The 21,599-nt window shown below is 32.1% G+C and overlaps 1 protein-coding gene across 2 annotated transcripts in view; it reads right to left on the bottom strand.

Annotated features, from left to right (window-relative positions):
- Positions 1-5,924: 5,924 nt before the first annotated feature.
- LOC128166104 (dual 3',5'-cyclic-AMP and -GMP phosphodiesterase 11-like) overlaps positions 5,925-21,599 on the bottom strand; it is a 34,879-nt gene continuing 19,204 nt past the window's right edge. For both annotated transcript variants that reach the window (XM_052831041.1, XM_052831042.1), the window contains 14 exons: positions 19,980-20,050; positions 19,205-19,268; positions 18,003-18,050; positions 17,471-17,614; positions 16,835-16,978; positions 15,477-15,623; positions 13,359-13,466; positions 12,773-12,882; positions 12,293-12,380; positions 11,578-11,678; positions 10,456-10,597; positions 9,546-9,620; positions 8,787-8,870; positions 5,925-7,774 (listed from right to left, as the gene is read on the bottom strand). In XM_052831041.1, coding sequence (XP_052687001.1) covers positions 7,508-7,774; positions 8,787-8,870; positions 9,546-9,620; positions 10,456-10,597; positions 11,578-11,678; positions 12,293-12,380; positions 12,773-12,882; positions 13,359-13,466; positions 15,477-15,623; positions 16,835-16,978; positions 17,471-17,614; positions 18,003-18,050; positions 19,205-19,268; positions 19,980-20,050 — 1,593 coding nt within the window. In that variant the 3' untranslated portion in view covers positions 5,925-7,507. The remainder of the gene's footprint in view (positions 7,775-8,786; positions 8,871-9,545; positions 9,621-10,455; positions 10,598-11,577; positions 11,679-12,292; positions 12,381-12,772; positions 12,883-13,358; positions 13,467-15,476; positions 15,624-16,834; positions 16,979-17,470; positions 17,615-18,002; positions 18,051-19,204; positions 19,269-19,979; positions 20,051-21,599) is intronic.

Below are 21,599 nucleotides of genomic sequence, written 5' to 3'. Positions count from 1 at the left end.
TGGTCAATATTAAAATTTTTGAAGCAACATATTTGTAATAGAAGTAAACTAACTTAAAGAATTTTACGTGTAAATTGCATAAATATTATTTACTCAAAAAGTCAAATAGAGGTCGCGAATTTATTTTTTTTTGGGGGGGGGGGGAAGAAAGATCTCCGAGGTATTCATGTCATACACTGTACTTCCACATGAAGTGCTTTATTTTTCCCTTCATTTTGAATGGAATCAGAATTTTTGAAAGCGTGAATTATCAGACTATGCAATTGAATTTATCTTCAATCACACTGGATTTTTTAGCAACAAATTCACTTATTCTTCTCTCAGTTTAATTTGTTTAATCATACATTTATTAAATTGTCCTTCTGTTGATCCTTTACAGGGCTGTTCATATATAAGGGGCCGGTGTCTTGTTTGGAAAAAAAATTAAAAAATCGCCAGAGTAGATAAACTACAACAGCATGATTGCCCAACTTTACGATTTAATAGGATTTTAAAAATTGATATGGATTCAATAAACAATAAAACGTCTTCTTTAGTGGTAAATGCAATAATGAAGGAGCAAACATTGCAAAAAAAGAAGACAACTTTTATAATAATATAAACAGTAAAATGATTCATGCGGGAATGAAGGTGGCAGCGTTGCAGAAAAAATACTTAACCCGCCTATGCAGGTTATGTAGTTTTTAGCTCACCTGAACCAAAGGCTCAAGTGAGATTTTGTCCGTTGTCTGTCGGCGTTGTCGTAAACTTTTTACATTTTCATATTCTGCTGCAGAACCACAGCGCCGATTTCAACCAAACTTAATACAAAGCATTATTGGGTGAAGGGGATTCAAGTTTGTTCAAATGAAGGGCCATATCCTCTTTAAAGGGGGGGGGGGGGGTAATTTTAAATAATTAATAAATTTTAGGTATTTTTCAAAAATCTTTTTCTCAATATTTATAAGTCCGAAAAGCTGTCTCTGTTTTAAAAAAAAATATCGTTAAAAAGTTGTCGAAATACGTAAAGTATCATTGTTGTCGCCCAGCATGTTACACAGAAGAAACGACCAATTCTTCCATATGTGTGAATACCTCTTGGAGGTCTTAGGTCAGCCCTTGCCAGTACGGGGAGTTCGTGCTCACAATGTTTTAGAAGTTTTGATCGATCACGAATTTTAACGTCAAACGTATGAAACAAGACACCAATGAACGGTGCTTGTTGTATAGTACGTTTCATACTAAAATAGTAATCCGCTGAAGCGGGTAATGTCAATTTCATAGCCACTATATTTACTCCTCCTCGAAATCATTGTCGATTAAAGCTAATTCCTTCACACAGAGAAGCTAACTACATTTATTTGGAAGTATGACTACAGTCTGTGCATTCAGTATTTTCAATGTAGCCGAAAGTTTTGATAGAGAAATAAACAATGCACAGTTAACATTAAAGTATAAATTCATGCACAATAGGTACTTGAATAAACTCTGACACTAGATGAGCCCGAGGGGTAATATTGTTTTCAGTAGGATGGGTCTGAGGCCTATTTCCGGGAAATTTATTATGTGAATCTAATAAATTTGAATATTCAAGGGGGAGTCAAAACCCCCGACCACACCCCCCCCTCCCCATCCACGCATGCTAAATAATACGTTTAGGGAGACAGATTTTGTGGGGGGGGGATTGGCAGCTATTAAATTTGGTTTATTTGAACACGGAATCGAAGGTGAGCGATGAGGCCAAATGTGCCTCTTAATGGTTGTTGACCACTTCACTTCTAGGTGATACAAGTACAAGCGTTATCTTTGTTGTTGTCATTTAAACAATAAAATGCTTTCAATGGTGATTCATTCGGGATTTGAAGGTAGCGACATTGCAAAAAAATGGAATCAAGTGAAGTCGTACCCAACCCGACTCCCACCCAAACCAACTCGTACTCAAATGGTCCGGTCGTACCCAAAACGATGTGGTTCAGTCGTACCCAAATATTTGAGTACGACTTCACTAGTCAACTCGTACCCACGGAAAAAAAATATATTTATACTTAGAAAATGAAATACAATAGTTTTCATTCATATGTTATGTTATGTTTTTTAGTTATGTTTTATTTAACAAATTTATATATATACAAACATCCCTAGATCTCAGTGTATTTGAATACGGGCAGATCAATATTTATTATAAGAAAATAAAATGAATGGCTTTTATTCGTATGTTATTATGTCTTGTATATTATCGATAACATTAATATGCAAATTGTATAACTAATTTGAAAGAATTTGTTATTATATAAATAGTGCCTGTTTGGGAGGGTAACAGTTGAAATTGACACCCCGAGAAAACCATTGTCAACCGACGCGAAGCGGAGGTTGACAATGGTTTTCGAGGGGTGTCAATTTCAACTGTTATCCTCCCAAACAGGCACTATTTATTTTGTTATACTGAATGTCTTTTTTAAAAGTTTTAAGAAAATTTTACTGCTTTTATATAGGAATAACGTGAATTCTACAGCGAACCGTACGCGCATAATTTTCGCGCATGTAATATTTTTTAATGTTACCCGTTGCCAAGTGCGTTGATAACGCTGAGGGTAATAGTAAATATTATTAACTGCGTCTTAACCAATCAGATTTCAGTATTTAACATGAAAGTATAACAAAAAAATATAGTACAATCTAGTTCTGTAATTGAATGCGGACGGATCAAAGAATGATTATGAGCAGGTTAACTATCATCAATTAAAATTAATTGCTTTATGTGATTCCGTTCAACCGATCAACCAATGAGTTTGTCAGGACAAAATAAACATGCTGCTCATAATTAAGAAGAAATTAAGAAGAAACACACATTTTCATCACTTTTGGAAGATCAACATGGGTCGAGAGAGGTGTGTTTCCTGCAAGAAAACGGTAAGTAAATCACTATATTAGATATTGTTTTATAACTAAAACATATTTTTTGAGTAATCAAATGGATTAGACAACAGGCAAAGTTAATTTGTTGTTTAACATATTCACGAACACATTCATATACCCACATTTATATAGAAGCATCACCTCATTCATATTATTTTGTAAGATGTATAACTATATGGTGGAATGATATATATGTATTTATAATTCATATTTGCATTGAAAGTAACACTGCTTACATCATACACAATCTAATGTAATGATATAAAATTTCCATTATAGAATTATGGTTTAGTTATTTAAGGTTTAAATATGATGTGTTATTGTATATATTGTAATGATATAGAACGTATGGGTTATTCAAAGCAATATGAGCTGTATTTTTTAGAATTTATTTTAAAATTTCATGATAAATAAGATTTGAAAAAATCATTAATTTTTGTAAGAAAAAAATTCTCTTCTTCGGAATTTATTGCAGATCAATTTTTGTACAGGACGACAATAATTCAACTTTGCTTCAATTAAGGCTTCTAAATGGCCTCTTCCACAAAAATAAGGCTAGCAGAAATTTAAGAACCATGGTATTCAGCATGAAAATTGCAGCTCATATTGCTTAAAGGTTTAAATATGTTGTGTTGTTGTATCTATTGTATAAGGATATAGAATTTCAGTAATGGGGTATTTAAGGTTATAAAAATGTTGTGTTAATGGCCATCATTGAACATGTAGTTAAAGTCAGTTATAAAGAGCCCCGAAAAACAAAACCCCAACTTAATTATAATGCTATTAAATGTTAAAATTCAAAAGTATAGCATCTAGTTTTTGATATCTGAACTTTTTGATATGTAATATATGCTATATATACGTCTCTTCTTTATATTGTCGCATTCCTTGGTATTACCGGCATATTTTCTTTAAATTTTTGTTACAAATTATTCAACAATTTTCCACAACTTTAAAGAATTCAAACCTTGCGACTATTTTTTCGGAAATCTGCTTGTGAAAATTGGAAAATGACCCTTATAAAATTTATTCTCGCTATTTGGGCCTGACACGCGCGCGTGACACGCGCGCATTAAAACAACAAGCTACTGAATTAATCCCGATTACACAGTCGAAGAGTTATTTACATGAAATATCATTAGAATCAAATCAAATGTCGATTGGGATGGGGTTGTGTTTAATACTCACAGATAAACCATAATAGTTTAGTTTAAGAAATATTTTATTCAATGAATCTGGATTGGACAGCAGGCAATAATAGCCTATATTAGATCTCCCCATTTTTTTAAATAGACACTTGTAAGTGACATGAAAAATAATCTTAACTGAAAAAAGTCAATATTTTTTATCAGAAATACATGCATGGGAATTGAAATACTCTTTTGTGTAACATTAAAAGTCCCTGGTAACACATTTTGTTTAAAGTCAAATAATATTTTTTAGGGGAAATTTGGCTTGAGCTATAAGTCTGATATCAAATTCAATATTAATTATACTTTAAATGATAAATTCGATTTGATTTGACAATACTGAAATGATTTAAAATGAATATTTTAGGTCATATGTCCTTGGTGTTAATTGTATGTGTTTTTGGAGTAACAAGATATATCCAAAGGTAGCACAAAAGTGAAACTTGGCGAAAATCAAGGATCATACTTTCTAGTGCCTTGAATGCATAAGCTTTCTAATTTTCAGACAAGATATCTTTTCATATCATGTTAGTGTATTAGTTAAAAATATCATGTTAATAAATTTAACCTGATCCCTAATAACTATAAGTAATATGTAATATCAAAATGATAATAATTATTGTGTATATTGTACGTATTATCATTATGAGAGGAGGCCTATTTAGCAGAGGAAGTCAGCACATCAACCCTGCTGGTACGACTTGGAAGTGTTTACACCCCTGTTTGAGGATTGCCTGATGCTGAATTGTGTCAGACTATGAACATGTTTATAGTGTGAACTGAAAACTGTTTAATATGCATTATAGTGTCTGTGAACTGTGTTTCATTTCTTGTCTACACCCCTGTTTGAGGATTGCCTGATGCTGAATTGTGTCAGACTATGAACATGTTTATAGTGTGAACTGAAAACTGTTTAATATGCATTATAGTGTTTGTGAACTGTGTTTCATTTCTTGTCTACACCCCTGTTTGAGGATTGCCCGATGCAGAATTGTGTCAGACTATGAACATGTTTATAGTGTGAACTGAAAACTGTTTAATATGCATTATAGTGTTTGTGAACTGTGTTTCATTTCTTATCTTTTTTGATATCTTTTGAACATGTATACTTTTATATATTGTTATTTATTTATTTAATGATGTAGCAATGATAATAAATGATTAATATAAATGAATTAATTTCCCTTTTTATTATTAAACATTATATGTTATATGTATTATATATTTTAGAGAAATAGTCCAAAATCCTTTTTAAATTTAAAAAAACTTTGCAAACCCCCCGAGATGAAATTATTATTTAGGCCAATTATTTAAATTTACATAGAACTACAACAAATACACATGTGAGCGTATTACTGAAGTATATAACTGTTTATGTACATACAAAACTAGCTGTCATATTATATATTTTAGAGAAATAGTCCAAAATCCTTTTTAAACTGATATAGACACCAGTTAAATATATATTATACATTAATTTAAAAAAACTTTGCAAACCCCTGAGATGAAATTATTATTTAGGCTAATTATGTAAATTGACATAGAACTACAACAAATACAAATATGTGAGCGTATTATTGATCGAAGTATATGACTGTGTATGTACATACAAAACCAGCTGTATGTCGGTAGCTCCCGATCTGAACAAATGCGGATGGAAATTTTTTCCCGAATTAGAGCTACAGACATGCATCTAATACAAAACAATAAAGTCTAAAGCAAATGCAAAAAAATACCGTGGGTACGAGTTGACTAGTGAAGTCGAACTCAAATATTTGGGTACGACTGAACCACTCATGCAGTTATCTAAGATAGAAAAGAAAAGTCAGAGGGTAGGCTGACTTGTATGATTGTTTTATTTGGGAAGGGTAAGAAAAAGAAGTTATCACAGAAAAAAATCACAATGCCCGAATGAAAGGCAAAAGTTTTTTATACAACACCCACATATCTGCTGCCAAAACAAATAGTAACAGAACAGTCTATGCAACACACATACTTAAATTAAATGAAAAATCAAGTTTATATTAATTAATATAATTACATACTCTTGCAGTAATCTATACTATATTTACATAAAATAATTTATTTCATAAAATACAGAGAGATAGAGATATAGAGTACAAATGTTTCATAGAATCATTGAGAGAGAAAAAGTGAAATTTGAAATATTACATATAAAAGTCAGAAATGCAAAGACATGAAGAAATTGTACACACAAGCAGCACATTACGGTTAGAAGATACACAAATGTTTTCATATCCACTTTATAAAATACATGGTTAGGGAGATGATTTAGAACAAATTTGGGACTGGCTTTTACAATTAACAAAGTTTTACAGTGATTGTACAAAGAAAATGAAATGACATGTACACATCGGTAGATAAATTAAATCAGCACCATACACTTTGCAATACTTTTCCATTCATTCTTGTAAAACAACCCCAACCCAAAAATTTAGACTGCTTGAATAAATGTCATATCTAGGAAAAAATATTACATGATGATTTAGAGAAAAGTGTCTCTCTGGATTCAAATAAGATTACATTTGAACCGCAGAAGCTTCTATGATTGAAGCTTATCTGTCTAGTTGTAACATGAGGTGAAATGATGTTTACCATGATGAAAACATCTTTTCAATCAATTACATGTTATATTATTAATGTATTTATTTGTTCAATCCAAGGAGTTTTGGATAAACATGAAATGAATTATTCAAAATTTGGCAGAAACCAAAGAGTGGTTTTATAAAGCGCAATAATGACAACAATTTCTGACTCCGCCCTCTCCTTAAAAACTTTCCTGAACACAGTCTGTAATATCAACCATGATATACCCAAAATTAATTCACAAAAACGCAAAAGCTCAGCACATTTTTTTTTAAACCTGAAAATTAAAATTTAATTTTTAACCTACCCTGAGAAAAAAATGAACCTTTGAAACACATGTACATAAACTACATATTTTTAAATGCTAGGAAACCAAATTGATTGTATCTGCATGAATGTAAAATTACAAATATTTTGAGAAATCTCAATCTTAACTTGTTTGCATTTTGACATTGAACAAAACTAATCAAATTCTTTTTTATCAAAGCATAGTCTGTTTCTCACATGAGATAAAACATTAATAAAAAAAAACTCAGATAGTTTGTTACGATAATACAGCAATGGCATTACAATGAAACATAGCAAATATCACAATGGCTGGTTGAATGGATTAGTTACATGGCGTACACTGGACTTCATATAAAGCATAATTATTATCCTCCTGTTTCAGACAACCCACCGATGAGACCCTTAAATACTCCATAGTCAACCCTGAGACAAAACCAGGGTCATCTGAGACAGACTGAAATACAATACGGGACTTATAAATAGAGAATAGGACATTTATTTACATGGTTCAAAATAAAAATAAGTCATTAGCTAACTACGGGTAGAATGTTTTCTGCTTCTTCACTACTTTCAATATCCATAAGCTGAAAATTTTCATCTTTGTTTTCATTTTCCATTGCCTCTTCCTCGATTTCTTCATTTTCGTGGATGCTGTCATCCTTACTTTCATTTTCCTTTCTGCTTTCATCCACAAGATGCTTGCTGGTGTGTTGTGACAGAAAGTGCCAGTTTTGTCGATTCTTTTTACAGCCATCTAGTAGAGGTTCTAGCCTGGGAGATATCTCTGCAATAGCCTACATGGGAAAAAGACCTTTTGTAATGGTAGCAGTATACAATTGATCAAGTCCTGAGGAACACCCTACCATCTTAGTAAATGAAAAACTACACAAGCATTACAGTTAGTCTATTAAATTTAAAATTGTTCTCTGAAGTGATCTTTGACCTTCAAACAGTAAAACTACATGCATCCTGATTTACCTTACAACGCATATATCTAAATTATTTCTACGACACATGTACTTGGAAAGACTGCTAACTTATCATACATTTTTTTTTTTCAATATTTCAAAAGTATTCTAGCTATTATCTGTGTGGTATATCTATATGTATTTGTATATGTTTGATTCCGGAAATTTATACTCCGTTTATATTTTGTTTAAGACTATTGATGCCCTGTCTATTGTTATTTAAATTCTATTGTCTGTAAGTATATAAATACGACCGTCACCGGGCATTCGAGAGACTCTCTTGTTGGTCTACGGACCAAGCTCTGCCCCTCTCCCCTTTTTCGGCATTCATTAAGGTAAATTTTCATTTCTCCCATCCCGTTACATTTGGTGACGTGACCAACCCCTGGAACTGACAGGTGAACTCCTGCCAGGGGAAGAGCCTGGGGTGATCTTCAGGGACGAAGATCATTTAAGGGAGGAGGAATGTGACGGTCAGACCGGTTCGAATACTGGCGCCAGATAGCTCAGTTGGTAGAGCACCTGACTAGAGATTCAGGGGGCCCGGGTTCGAAACCCGGTCTGGTCCGTCATTATTTCTCCCATCACGTTACACCTGATTACTATTCATTATATAGGTATAATATTGAGAAAGGGTGAAGTTTTCTATAATTTTGTGAGTTTGAAATTATGAAAATAGTTTACATTGTGCATGCATGCATGTAGAAAATTAATATGAAAACATTGTCAAAAGTTTTTTAAAAAGCTAAAGATGATCAGGTGTGTTAATCAATAAAAATGTCATCCAATGAGAGAGAGAGGGAGAGAGAAAGAGAGAGAGCGAGCGCTAAGGTCTTACCTGGTAGACTGGTAAACAGATTGAGTCTATGAATCCCACTTGCATGTCAGGGAGTCTATCTTTCTTATCTCTGTCCATCATCTCCTACAAATGGTCAGAGAATGAAGCTTATCTGTATTTAATCAACAACTCTGAAAGCAAATTACTCCTACTGTCTGCCCCTTTTTGACATATTTCTCAAAAATTCCCAGACATATCTATTGATTCATCTCCAAAAGTATTTATATCAACACTATACATTCGTTACATAAGATGTATGAACCAAAGAAAACATTAATCCCATTTTAGATAATCAGATACAAATAAATAAATGGATTATTTTCAAGACCATCCAATAACTCAGGGACCAAAATGATTACAGATGTCTGGAAATTTTATGTTCACTAAGAGAAATTTGTGAAAGCCTACACTTCCATTTATTCTCCCATAAGGAAGAGCCAGACGGATCCATATTATGTCTTTATTTAATATACAGATAGACAATAAAAAGCTGACATCAAGGCACAAAAACCAAACAAGATTAATGTCTCAGATGAACGTAATTTTTCACAATTGTAGGAATCATATTGTGAAAAGATTATGAATACAAGAACATAAATTATAATGATTACAGTGCTATAATGCTACTGTTAAGGCAGGCACAGTGAAATATGTACAGAATGGAAATTGTCAATCCTTTCAATGCATATAAAAGATACATTAGCAGATACATTAAAAGAATTTGATCAACCTTAAAAAATCATAACGAAAATTTCTTACTGCTGGTTTGATGTTCAACTGAGTTTTCTCTAAATCTCCTTGTTCAAAAAACTCACTGGCTATGAGATCAGCGACCTGTTAAAAAAGTCACATTGACATTATTGTAATCAAATCTAGTTTTTTTGTGTTTCTTTTAATTGTTGTTGAATGTATCATTGCACAATATAAAGACTCCTTATAATTAAAGAAGTGTGAAGTTGAACTATAAGAATGTTGCCGTTCTTGAATATATACACAATAACTACTCAAATATTTTGTTGAAGCGACTCCTATGAAACCAATAGAAAAATTGCTAGAGACTTTGAAGTGAAAAAAAACCCCACATCGCATAGATGTGCATCTATGCCAGAAATTGTGATTTCATATTTCTTTATTTTTAGAGTTATGCCCCTTTTATTTCATTATTTGCATACCATTTATTACGTAAAGCCTTGTCAAGTTATGTGAGAGCATGGCGTATGTGAGCTTAATCACATTTTTCTTTCACTTACTAATGTCTTTTTTAGGAATATATAGAATTCCAATAGTTCATATAGTGTAATTCTTCATCCAGGATGCGGTCAATTTTGCCCAACAGCTTTGAATCAAATATAGCAATGATCATAATTATAGAGTATCAAGGTATCAAGCCTACCATTATCTGGTATAGTGACAAGCCTACCTTACCATGGAATAGCGAAAAGCCTACCTTTAGCAGGAATGTTAACAAGTCTATCGTTAGCTGGAATAGTATACCTAGTCTACCTTTAGCTGAAATAATAAAATCCCTATCTTTGGCTGGTATGGAGACAAGCCTACTTTTCCATGGAATAGTGACAAGCCTACCTTAAGCTGGAATAGTAACAAGCCTGTCTTTTGCTGGAATAGTGACAAGCCCACCTTTCACTGGAATACTTGCAAGCTAGCTTACCTTTAGCTGCACTTCCCATGGCTTGGTAATGGCTGACACATCAGATGCTGTCATCATCATTGATCGCAGCAAATCTCGATCTCGATCTCGATTCCAGTTTGTTTCACTGCTCCTTACCAAGTTGAAAAATTCGCCCCTAAACCTGTTAGAGAGTAGCAATTTATTCAGGCAATCGGAAGAAAAGCAGCCAAAAAACCTTTAGGAAATCCATCTCAAAAGTGTACTAATTTAGTCACAAAGCTGTTTTAGGCATCATTAGGACTTGTTAACAATGTTTCTTGAACATATAATCATTTTATAATAAGACTTTCTTGAAGCTATAGGAGGTGCAGGTCCTCCAGTTGCAATTGGAGATTTATTGTCAGCTTTTAAAACTTGTTTAAGCATAAAATATGTCTCCAAGACATAGTGATTAGTGTACGGTTCATTTTGACAATTACCAAGAAACTCTTTGCCAAATCCAATTAAATCAAGAGGCTTATATATAGACAAGGCACCAGAATTTAACACATTATATCTAATTGAGATAAATGATGAAATGGAGCTGGGGCTTCAGGAAACTTATAATAGTCTTGGTGGAATTGCTCACCAAGAATTAAAGGGATAGTAATTTAATGTAACGGTAATTGATTTCAAAGCAAATTACCAGTACTATTTCCTTTAAAGTTGAACGTTTCTTTGACTGAGAGAATACATGGATATGTTTCAGAGAGTACTTTTCAAGTTTTTCTTACCTTGTCCGTATAAAGACAAATTACATGTACTTTGATTTGTTGATACTTGTCTTGTGTATGTATACATAAATTGGTTTTGAAAACAAAAGAGTTATTTCTTATGAACATATGCAATTAAAACTTTCTGGCAATCTAAAATATGTTTTACAGAAGCTGAAAATTAAAAAATTTCCAATAAACTGTAAAATGTTTGACTCAATATGCTCACAAAAACCAAACAGAGCAGAATACAAAGTAAACAAGACCACAAAAATCTCCAGTTCACCAATTATCTGGACTCTGCATGGCCAATATTTTCATGATACAAAAAAAAAATTTGGCAGAAAGGAACAGAAACTCAAATAATGGGGTTGATTTAAGACCGATGACACTTAATATAAATGCATACTTGAAGTAGAGAGCTAAATCTGTGGCTAGGATGGCGTTCTCCAGCATCTGTATGACCTCTTCGTACTCATCCTGCCTGATGTTACTAAGGATATCATTCCCCTGTCAAAAAGAAATCATTCGTATTGATCTAAAAAGAAAAAAATTATACAGATCAGAACTATCACAGGAAATAGCCCAAATAGATGTTAACAATGCCTGGGAAGCTAAAATGCTCAAAGTTTTTACACCAGTTCATATTTAGGCTTGAATGTTCGTCACAATGATAAAAAGTACCATTGAAGTACATGCATGTATCCAACAAACAACATATATTATGTATTTTTCACTGATTAAATATGACTGTGTAATGTCAACAAAAAACAATGATTAATATTAAGGCGGCTCAATACACTCCATATACATGTATCATTTAATGGTCATATATAAAGAATCTTTTTGAAATATGATTTCTTTATTGATATATTGATACATGTACTGTGGTTTCATCAATATTCATAGAATACCAATTTTCATGGATTTCATTGCTAAGCTTTTCCATGAAATTGAATGTTCGTTGAAATGCAATTTCTACAAATAATTAAAATTACAGGTATTTGATAATAATTAAATCAGAGGTAACAATATCTGTTCCATGGTCAAGTTAGTATATAAGATAAAAAAAACATTTCTGTATCAAAATCTGTGTATTTCTTCTTTGCCTGAGCATCACTGACCTTTGTACTAAGAATCATAATGCACTGGTCAAAATGGTGGTGCTCTAAAGTGGAGGTAGAATACAGGTCTGCTAATGGGGAGGAGGTTCTGGAAACAAGAAATTGTCCATCCTTAGTCAAAAGAACTATGGTTAGTATAAAGATTGCAGGCATCAATACATTAAATTCATATAACAAACAAAAGCTTCCTGTGAAGCAAGATGGAAATTTAGTGTTTTGTCATAAAGAATAATTGGTATATGTAATACTAACAATTTTATGACTGAAAATGAGATAAAAAACTCTTTTGCAATTTAGCATGAATAAATCATTTTTCATTATCGCAATATAACTCGATAATAGTGTACTCTGTTTTTATTGTCTTTCACATAAAATTAGAGATGCTTCTTCCTCTTGACAATAACTTTATGCATAACAAAAGAAACAAGTCAAGACTTTGTCCCTGGTGCCTTAGACTGACACTTTTACGACGGAACTCACTTGATCTGAAACTGATTGTTGGTGCCCCGATGATCTAGATCATGGCAAAGACAGGCGATGATTAGAGCCAGCTTCTCGGTTTCAGTGAGTATATTATCCATTTGACCAGACTGCAGAATAAAAAAGTGTAAATTAACAATTATGTTAGAGTACTTAGAGATGTCTAAATATGTAATGAAAGTAGTCTGCAATTTGCTGTCTTTTCTGATGCTAAAAGACTGAATATAGAATTCTTTTCGCCAGAATGTTCTGATGAAATTTTTTTTCCTGTATCCTTTTTAGTCATGCAGTTCTAACCTTAGGAAAAAAAATATATATATACACATCTGTGACCATCAGCTTTATGCCAAAAGGAAGGGATAAGAAAATTCTGTGGCTCAAAGAACTCCAGTGAAATCATGTTACTGAAGATTTTAGAGTAAAATGATGTTATGATAAGCCAACAGTTTTATCAATTGCATCTACCAGGTATAACTCCAGTGAACACTTTAAAAAACATTTCCAGGGTTTAGGGCCATGAACAATTCCTTAGCTATAAATGAGGTTTGACCATTAAGTCGGTTAGACATGTTAGACTGTTACGTACTTTGAGCATACAGAACATTGTCTGGGCCACATTGAAGGCGTGTCTCCAGTTATGGTAAGTCACATCTCGGTAATTCTTCTTCACACTCAGAATCCAACGACAAAGAGTCTGAAACAAAACAAAACTTTGTTTTTTATTGCAGAACAGACATCTATGTTATATACAGATCGTGCATGAAATTTTCTTTCTTAAAATTCCTAAAGATTGATTAACCAATAAATAAAATAAAGCATGTAAATAAAAAATCTTGACTTACTACTACCATCCAATTCTTCATTAGTATTGACTTAATAGCTATCAAAATTGAAAAGCATCTGAAATATATATCTGAGAGGCACTTTTGTTGAATACACATGTATTTCTGTTGATCATCAAACAGCTGTGATTGTGGTTACTGTTTTAGTATACTGTAAACATATTACATTTGGCTGTGTATTCTATTTAGCATTTTTGGCGGAAAACGACGTCCGCTTAATCAAGTACATCGCCAAATATAAAACATATAAGTAGATAAATATAGGTACATTTAGAAAAGCGCTAAATCAAATCCATGCTAACTTGTTATAAAAACATTCCGCTAAATATCGTACACTGCTAAATATAGTACACTTACAGTATTTCAGTTAACTATACAAGGTTTTTTATTTTATCAATTTTATAACTACAGTACTCAGAATGGATCTAGAAATTGATGATAATCCTACATGTTATGGGTGTGGTTTTAGACTCCCACAAGTATTTATATAAGCTCATTACAATTAATAAGCATCAAAAGCACTTCCCCAGAATCAACAGGAAAGAGGATGTAATGTATGGAATTAGAAAACAAAACTGACAAAGACACAAGGTCAAAAGAACACCTTCTGCTGCACTTAATCAATACAATGTGATTCACAGTCTAGGCTATTTCTGCTGATTAATACATACACTTATTCAATCATTTACCTACCTAAAGTGTTTGGAATTTTATCATGGCAAAAATTTTACACATTATATGCTCTTGATCGATACACATTGAACAACTATAGAAAAATTTGCTGACTTATTTTATTTAAGGTTATTGAATATGTATATCATACTAGGTATATACTTCTGAAATTTATGTAACTTGACCCATTATACAAGGAGATGATAGACATAGTCTATGCCTTTTGTCCAATCCTATTGAATTTATTAAAAAAAAATGTTTAAATTAAGGTTATCGAAATGAATTGGTTACATGCATGTACACTGCAATAAAAAACTTTCATAGAAATCATTGAAGAAGGAAACCTAGTAATTTTAAAGGAAATAAAATTGCAGAACATGAGGGGTGAACAATTTTTATTCAAACAATATAACAGCTGGCAAATTCTGAATAAATAAAAGATGAAATCAGTCATGCAATCTTCAACTGAAAGTCAAAGGATAAAAAAAACATATACTGGTAAATTATGGATAGATTGTTTTTAGCACCCAAATGTTACATGAATCTTTGAAAAATCTTTCAATTTCTAAATGCTGCATGTTCTTTGCTCTTGATTCATCCGTGTAATGAATGCTAGTAAAGCCAAAATCAATGATGAGGTCTGCATGGTGATATAAATCTCCATCTCTGTAATCACTACCCCACCTTTCTCTAATATCAGTAAGTAGAATAATTTACTGGTAGTTCTAGAACTCCAAGAGCAATATCAATATTCTTCCAGCAATTTCTGCCACTCTAATACATTGATTTTCTCCTCTCAACTATTGGAAATATAAGATTTCATTCAGCACTATACTTAGAATAAGATGCAAACAAAAAAATCTCCAAAATTACATGAATGGTCTTTAAAACCATGTTTTAAAACTGAAGAAGCATTTAAGCCCATGACCTTCATTGTAGACCCTAGTGGCACTCTTTCAACTATTAGAAATATGCAATAATAATTTGTGAACATGGTTTACATTCCTGAGTGAATTAAATAACTAATTTCAGTGGAGCAGTTCTAGCTCTTATATATATGGTGTGTAGAACCATGCGTAAAAAGAGAAACTATACTGAATACTTATATGGCAATTGCTCGGGGTGGGGGGGGGGGGGGGGTGTCTGGGAAACAATTTCATGAATTCATGCTTCAGTTACTGGCTGTGTACCTCATAGTTGATCCTGAACCTCTCCAGCAGGTTCATGTCTATGAACATCCTTATGCTGGCCTTCAGGGTGTCATCATCATCCAGCCCAAAGTCACTGAAGCTGAAGTCCAACAGGTTGTACGCGTAAGTGGAAGGGATAACCATGGTCTGTCGAGTGGAAATCATTTCAAATCACTCATGCATAAAAATATATCATTGATTTATCATAAAATCTAAGTGCATAAGGGCATAAAATAATCTTAATATTCAAAATCAAAATAATGTTAAAAGCATGAACCGTAATACTGTAGAAGCATATACATGTATATTCGTTGGGTTAAAATTTTGTTGTTTTTCAACCAAATAAAATTTCATTGGGATTGAATTTTGTCATATCGCAATCTCTAAAATTTATCATGTATAAACTCTGTTATCTATGAATACTTGGGTTTAACTTCATCATGGATTTAATTTCAGTGATTAATACTACCAAGGAAAATAATGAAATTATATCCTAAATGAATATTTTTGCTTCTACAGTATTCAAAATCAGAATAATGTTAAAGGCATGATGAACTGCAATGATAATTTTAAAGCTCACTGCTACAGTGTATCACATTAGAAAATTATTATAAATTACATGCATATAATGATCAACTTCCTTGAATCCCTGGAGGTGATATATGTTCTTTCATCATCAAATAATTAATGTATAACTGCTGACTTCTTCTAATAGTTCACGTTCTTTACATCATTAGACAAACAAGCAAGGTGTACTCAAGAAACCTTGATCTCTGGTGCTTTAATCAAGATGAACTCATTAAGTAGGAGGAGGAGTGAATGTTTATTCTTGTACAAATCAATCCCACAGAGCAAACAGAAACAGTCCAGCACAGAGAAACAGAGAGATTGAATTTAATATGTAATAAGTGCTCTTCATTTTTTCATTAAGATTATGGCACTAACAATTTAGCAAAGGCACTATTTTAGTTCACAAAAGAGTACTTTTGTGTTACATTTAATATGATTTATGTAACTGTCCTTTTTTAAACTATATAGACTCTAATTTTCTGCACAACATTATAGAAACACACAATCAAGTTACAAGTGCTTGTGTTGGTATGGAGATTTAGGACCAGAGTGGGAGTGTTCATCACAATTACCGGTACTTGTATTAAATATTTAAATGTATTTTGAAGCATATTGTAACTTATAATAAATGATGTATTTTGAAGCATTTTTCTCCAAATTGAGTAACATTTCTTACTTTGAGTCTTTGGGAAAGAGATGGAGTGTTTGGAACAGTTTCTTGCATTTAACATGTCAACTGCTCAAATGTATTTTGAGCATAGTTCTACTAAGTGAGTTGCATTTCTTACTTTGAGTCTCTGAGCTTCATCAGCCGGAGCAGAGGCATGGTAGGACAAGCATTCCAAGGCAATGCGCTGCTTTGCCATGGCTTTCATCACAGTTTCATATGTCTGGGTATTGTTTATTCCTAAGCCACAGAAAATGGCAAATGCCTACAATGAAAGGAAGTTCTTGTTATAAACAATTTCATTCTCTCCATTGAAGTATATTTACTAATTAATTCATGAATTGCAGCATGTGCTTAATGATAATAAATGTAAACTAAATGGTTTTATTTTAATGAAAAATGGCATTGTTCCTATATTTGTTTAATTATAACAATTGCATTGCATCATGTTACCGGGTATTTGAATTTTTTCATCTATTCTTAACCTCTAAAGGGGAGCTCCCAAGATTTTAATCAAGAAAATTGATCAAATTGGTTGCATAGAATTTTCCAATTTCAGCTGCATTCCAAATCATATCTGTATCTTAAAGTGAAAATCCCTGACATTTTCCCCATAAGATGGATTCTGTGTTTAAGATGTAAAAAATAACAACTCTCCTGTTTGCGACTTCCTAAACATTGAGTTTTCCTTCCTGCTAGAAATGTATTTTCTCAGCAAGTCTTTAAAAAACAAATGGCTTTTTCTTGAGATCAATACCTCAAACAGATTTTCATCATTCTTGTTGAAAATGGACCCATCTAGCTTGTTGATCAGTTGGGTGACACCAATAACTTTTCCGTGTGCATTCTTGATTGGCATGCATAAGATGGCCTTTGTCTTAAAGTTCGGATCAATATCCACCTGAAAAATAATCAAATTAATGACAACGCAAGGCACTCAAGTGTCTGGATGTCTTATCTTCCCAAACCATGCCATCGCTTGGGAGAAAAAAGAGAATAATTCATGTTTAAAGTGCAATTCTAATCCATGTATTGTAAACATTTTTTAGATGATGACAGATCATCCAAGTCATAATGTTCATCAATGTCTTCATTTTTATGTCCTTGGGATTTAATATCAAAGATAATTAAGAAAGGCAATACAATCTAAAAACCTAACGTACATTGATGCTTAATATACGAAAGTGTTCTGAAGGACTCCTCATAGCGTTATAGTTTTTCTCTGATGTTTAATGTACACTAAGTCAATAAAACCATCGGCTATTTCAATCTGAATGCTAATCACTTACTGTTGGATCAAATCTTTTGTCTTCATATGCGTTTACTATATTCAAAGTCTGTAAAAAAGAAAAATAAACAAATGATGACAAAATTTGACTCAATAAGACTCTTTTAATTGTTTCATTTGCACAAATTAGAAGAATTGTAAAAATTCTTCTAATAAAAAAGAGGGCAACTTTAAAAACAAAACCATAAGTTATAACCTATATTATTGTATGTAATGTATACATAGGTCATTTGGATCTTTAGCTTTGCAAAAAATACAATATGCAAGAAATTATAACTAGTAATGTTTGCTATTAGAAACTATTTTTAAAAATTGCAAAACACACCTACTGGTCAGTTTACGCAATTAAATAGGGTTACACATTAGCCCCATTTTTGCAATTTTTATAACAGGGAAAAAAATGAATGCAGTTATACACATATATGCAAGATATTAGAACAGGTTACCAATAGAATCTTTTCAGGGTGCAGGCATTAAAGATAAAAGAATAAAATGAGAATATTTTTAGCTAAAATCGTGGTAAAAATTTGCGATATACATGACATTTCATCATATGGTATTGACTGCCGTTGATTTGTTTTATCAATGAAATTTTCGTTCTTTTTTTAATTTGTGATTATTCCCCTAAATAAAAGGGCTAATATTAAAGCCATCAAGATGGTTTGTTCAAAAAGAACATTCTTCACTATTACTTTGAAGCATTAGCCATCCATTTCAGGGATGGAAATGTTGATCAACTTCATGAGAATTTATGGATTTAATTTCAAAAGACGTCTGACAAATTGCACAAATTTAATCCAAAATATTGCGTCTTTCCATCATCTTGATTAAAAGTTCTTGACTAATGAAGGCATCCTTCCTGCCAATATAAAAACATCACAGATGCTGATATCATTCCAGACTCTTGCTGCTCTTCATCTCCGAAAACTAATAATTGAGCAAATTGATGCCTTTGCATAGTTACAGGATTTTTACAGATTTTAATGAAAATACTTCAAATACCAGTAATTTATTTATATATGCAGATGCATCTTAACCAGTTATAATATCTGCTTTAGAATCCAATTTGATAAAGGAATGCCTCTTGCAAAGGTCGGGATAGATATTTCATTAAGTTAAATGGCTACATCCTTTGGAATTCCAAATGTACTCTTTTGATTATTTTTATCAAAAAAAGAGATTATCTAAATTCCTTTTGCTTACTTGTCCTGTAGCTGCAACATAGCCTGAGATGCCAATGTGAATAGGGAATCTAGGTTCTGCAGGCCTGCAAGAGGGGGAAAGTCATAAATATAAGGGAGATGAAGAAAATTAATCAAAATCATGTGTTTTAAGAGAAATCTCAGATCATATTAAGTTTATTTCCTGTAATTACTTCCCATTTCAGCATGTTCAAACCTGTATTTACCATTATTAAGACAAAACTCTTTTACATTTGTAATGTTTTCAATTAGTTATTTAATGGACATTCAAGTTTAATCTCTTGTGGAAATCAAAAATGAGTAAAATCTATACCTATAAACCATCTACTGAAGATTTTAATGGGGTTTTCATTTTACCACATGGTGTTAAAATCACATTTGTAAATAGGTTCTACATTTTAATGCAATTAATCCTTTGATAATTTGCATTAACAAAAGCACGATTAAAAACAGAGCATATTGATCAAGGTCTGCAGCCATCACAAAGTTCTTTGTGTTTATACACCCATTTATTTCACTTTTATGTTCTAGTTCTAAATCCAAATGTTTAAAATCAATCAACATTAGTTTTAATCTCAAAGCAAAATTGCTGTGTAACCTTGTCACACCATTTGAAAATCATCATATTAAGTTTTAACAGAGCTATTTAAATTAAAGAGAATTGAAAATTTATTCGATGCAATGATCACTTCATGCAAATGTATTTTACACTGTTACAGTTTTACATCTTTTGGTATATAAAATTCTTTACAGTCAGCTCAGGAAAAAAAACTTGCCATTCTCTGTTAAATGTATCACTGTTGTCAAAATCGGTATTCTCTAGATCAAACACTTGAGAAAAAATCCCCTGCAAAGAAAAGAATACATATATAATTGAAAATCAAGCCTATATATATTTTGATCAGACACTTTGATCTTAACCTATATTTACTACTTTATTAAATATTTTTACTCAAATCATAATAAAAAATCTTTACAAAAATAACTAAATGTATATCTAAAAATTCTCTAGGCTATCTCAGTAGATGTATATTTTTAAAAAAACTGCAGTCTTTAACATGAGTTATGAAAATCACTGAATATTTTTTGAAAATCTATCAGAGCTAAGTTAAATTATGTATTTTAAATTAAAATCTGAATTTAAAATGCAATACCGGTATTGATGCAAACAATAAATATTATCTAATATTAAACTGAAACTCAGTGAAATGCAACATGCACATCTCAGAGAAAAGTATTCATCAGTTCTTTTTGTAAGAAAAAATATTGAAATTTTTGGACACTATTGGTCAATACTTCAAGGGCTTTGGTAAAGAAATCTGTTAGCTAGAATTTTTCCATTAACTAAATTAGTATGTATAACAAAATTGAAGACAAGAGAAAAACATACGGCAGCAATTAAAGTTATGTTTTGATCAAGAGCATTATATGCAATTTATTTAAGAGTTGGAAGTAAATGACCCTAATTGCTACACATTTTAGTATCACCCATAATCAGCTGTATCTCATGTTTCCTGAAAATATGGCCATTTTATTTGCTTAGAAACAAGCAGCTCTCTGCCTCTGATACTAGAATGAATTGTTCTTTCACAAGCCCCACTTTGATGGCGAGACTCCTATGTCACCATCAAATGTTCAATAGATCATTAAAAGCTAATTTGCTCTCCATCTGATAAGAAAGAAACTACTTCCAAGCAAAGCATTGCCATCCTATAATGTACAGAACAAAATGGACCAGTAATTGAAACCATTGTTCCCCGATCAAAGGTATATTGCACATCAATTAATCAGAATTTCTTGAAGATATTGTAACAAGACTTAAAAATGATAAAAGTCCTTGTACCTCTTTTGATATTTCTCCATTTAGAAATATACAATGATGAAGCTATATTACTCCTCTGGTTGTCTTTTAAGACAACCATACAATAGATCAACCTCTAAAGTCCCTTATTTTTCAAAGTTCAGGGTCCATGAGAGGAAAACTCCATGGAAACAGAGGGTCTATCTGACCAACCAAACAATTTAGCCGCAGTCATGGGAGCTGGACTTTTTAATCATGCTCCGTGTATTTGCCACTAATAACTACTGAATATGCATGGATATCAGAAAGTAAATTATTGTGCGTAGGAGATTTCATCCAAATTCAATTGAATAGGGTGTAATTTTCTAATTCATACAAAGAAAGCACTTTGGAAATGAACTGTTGTTAATTGTTACTCATACACTTGTCTTTTTTCATTGATACATTCTGTATTTTTTTGTTTCATCTTCCAGTCAGGTTAAATATATATGCTACTCTTACTCTTTTCCAGCAAAAGTTGGATAATTTGTGACAGTGTAAATTTTACTATTAAATCAAATGAAACCATTCCAAAAAGACTTAATTGTGCCTTAAA

Source organism: Crassostrea angulata, chromosome 10 (genome assembly GCF_025612915.1).
Source record: "Crassostrea angulata isolate pt1a10 chromosome 10, ASM2561291v2, whole genome shotgun sequence".
Taxonomy (NCBI): Eukaryota; Metazoa; Mollusca; class Bivalvia; order Ostreida; family Ostreidae; genus Magallana; species Magallana angulata.
The sequence above is the reverse complement of the archived record's forward strand: the minus strand, read 5'-3'. Positions and strand labels throughout refer to the sequence as shown.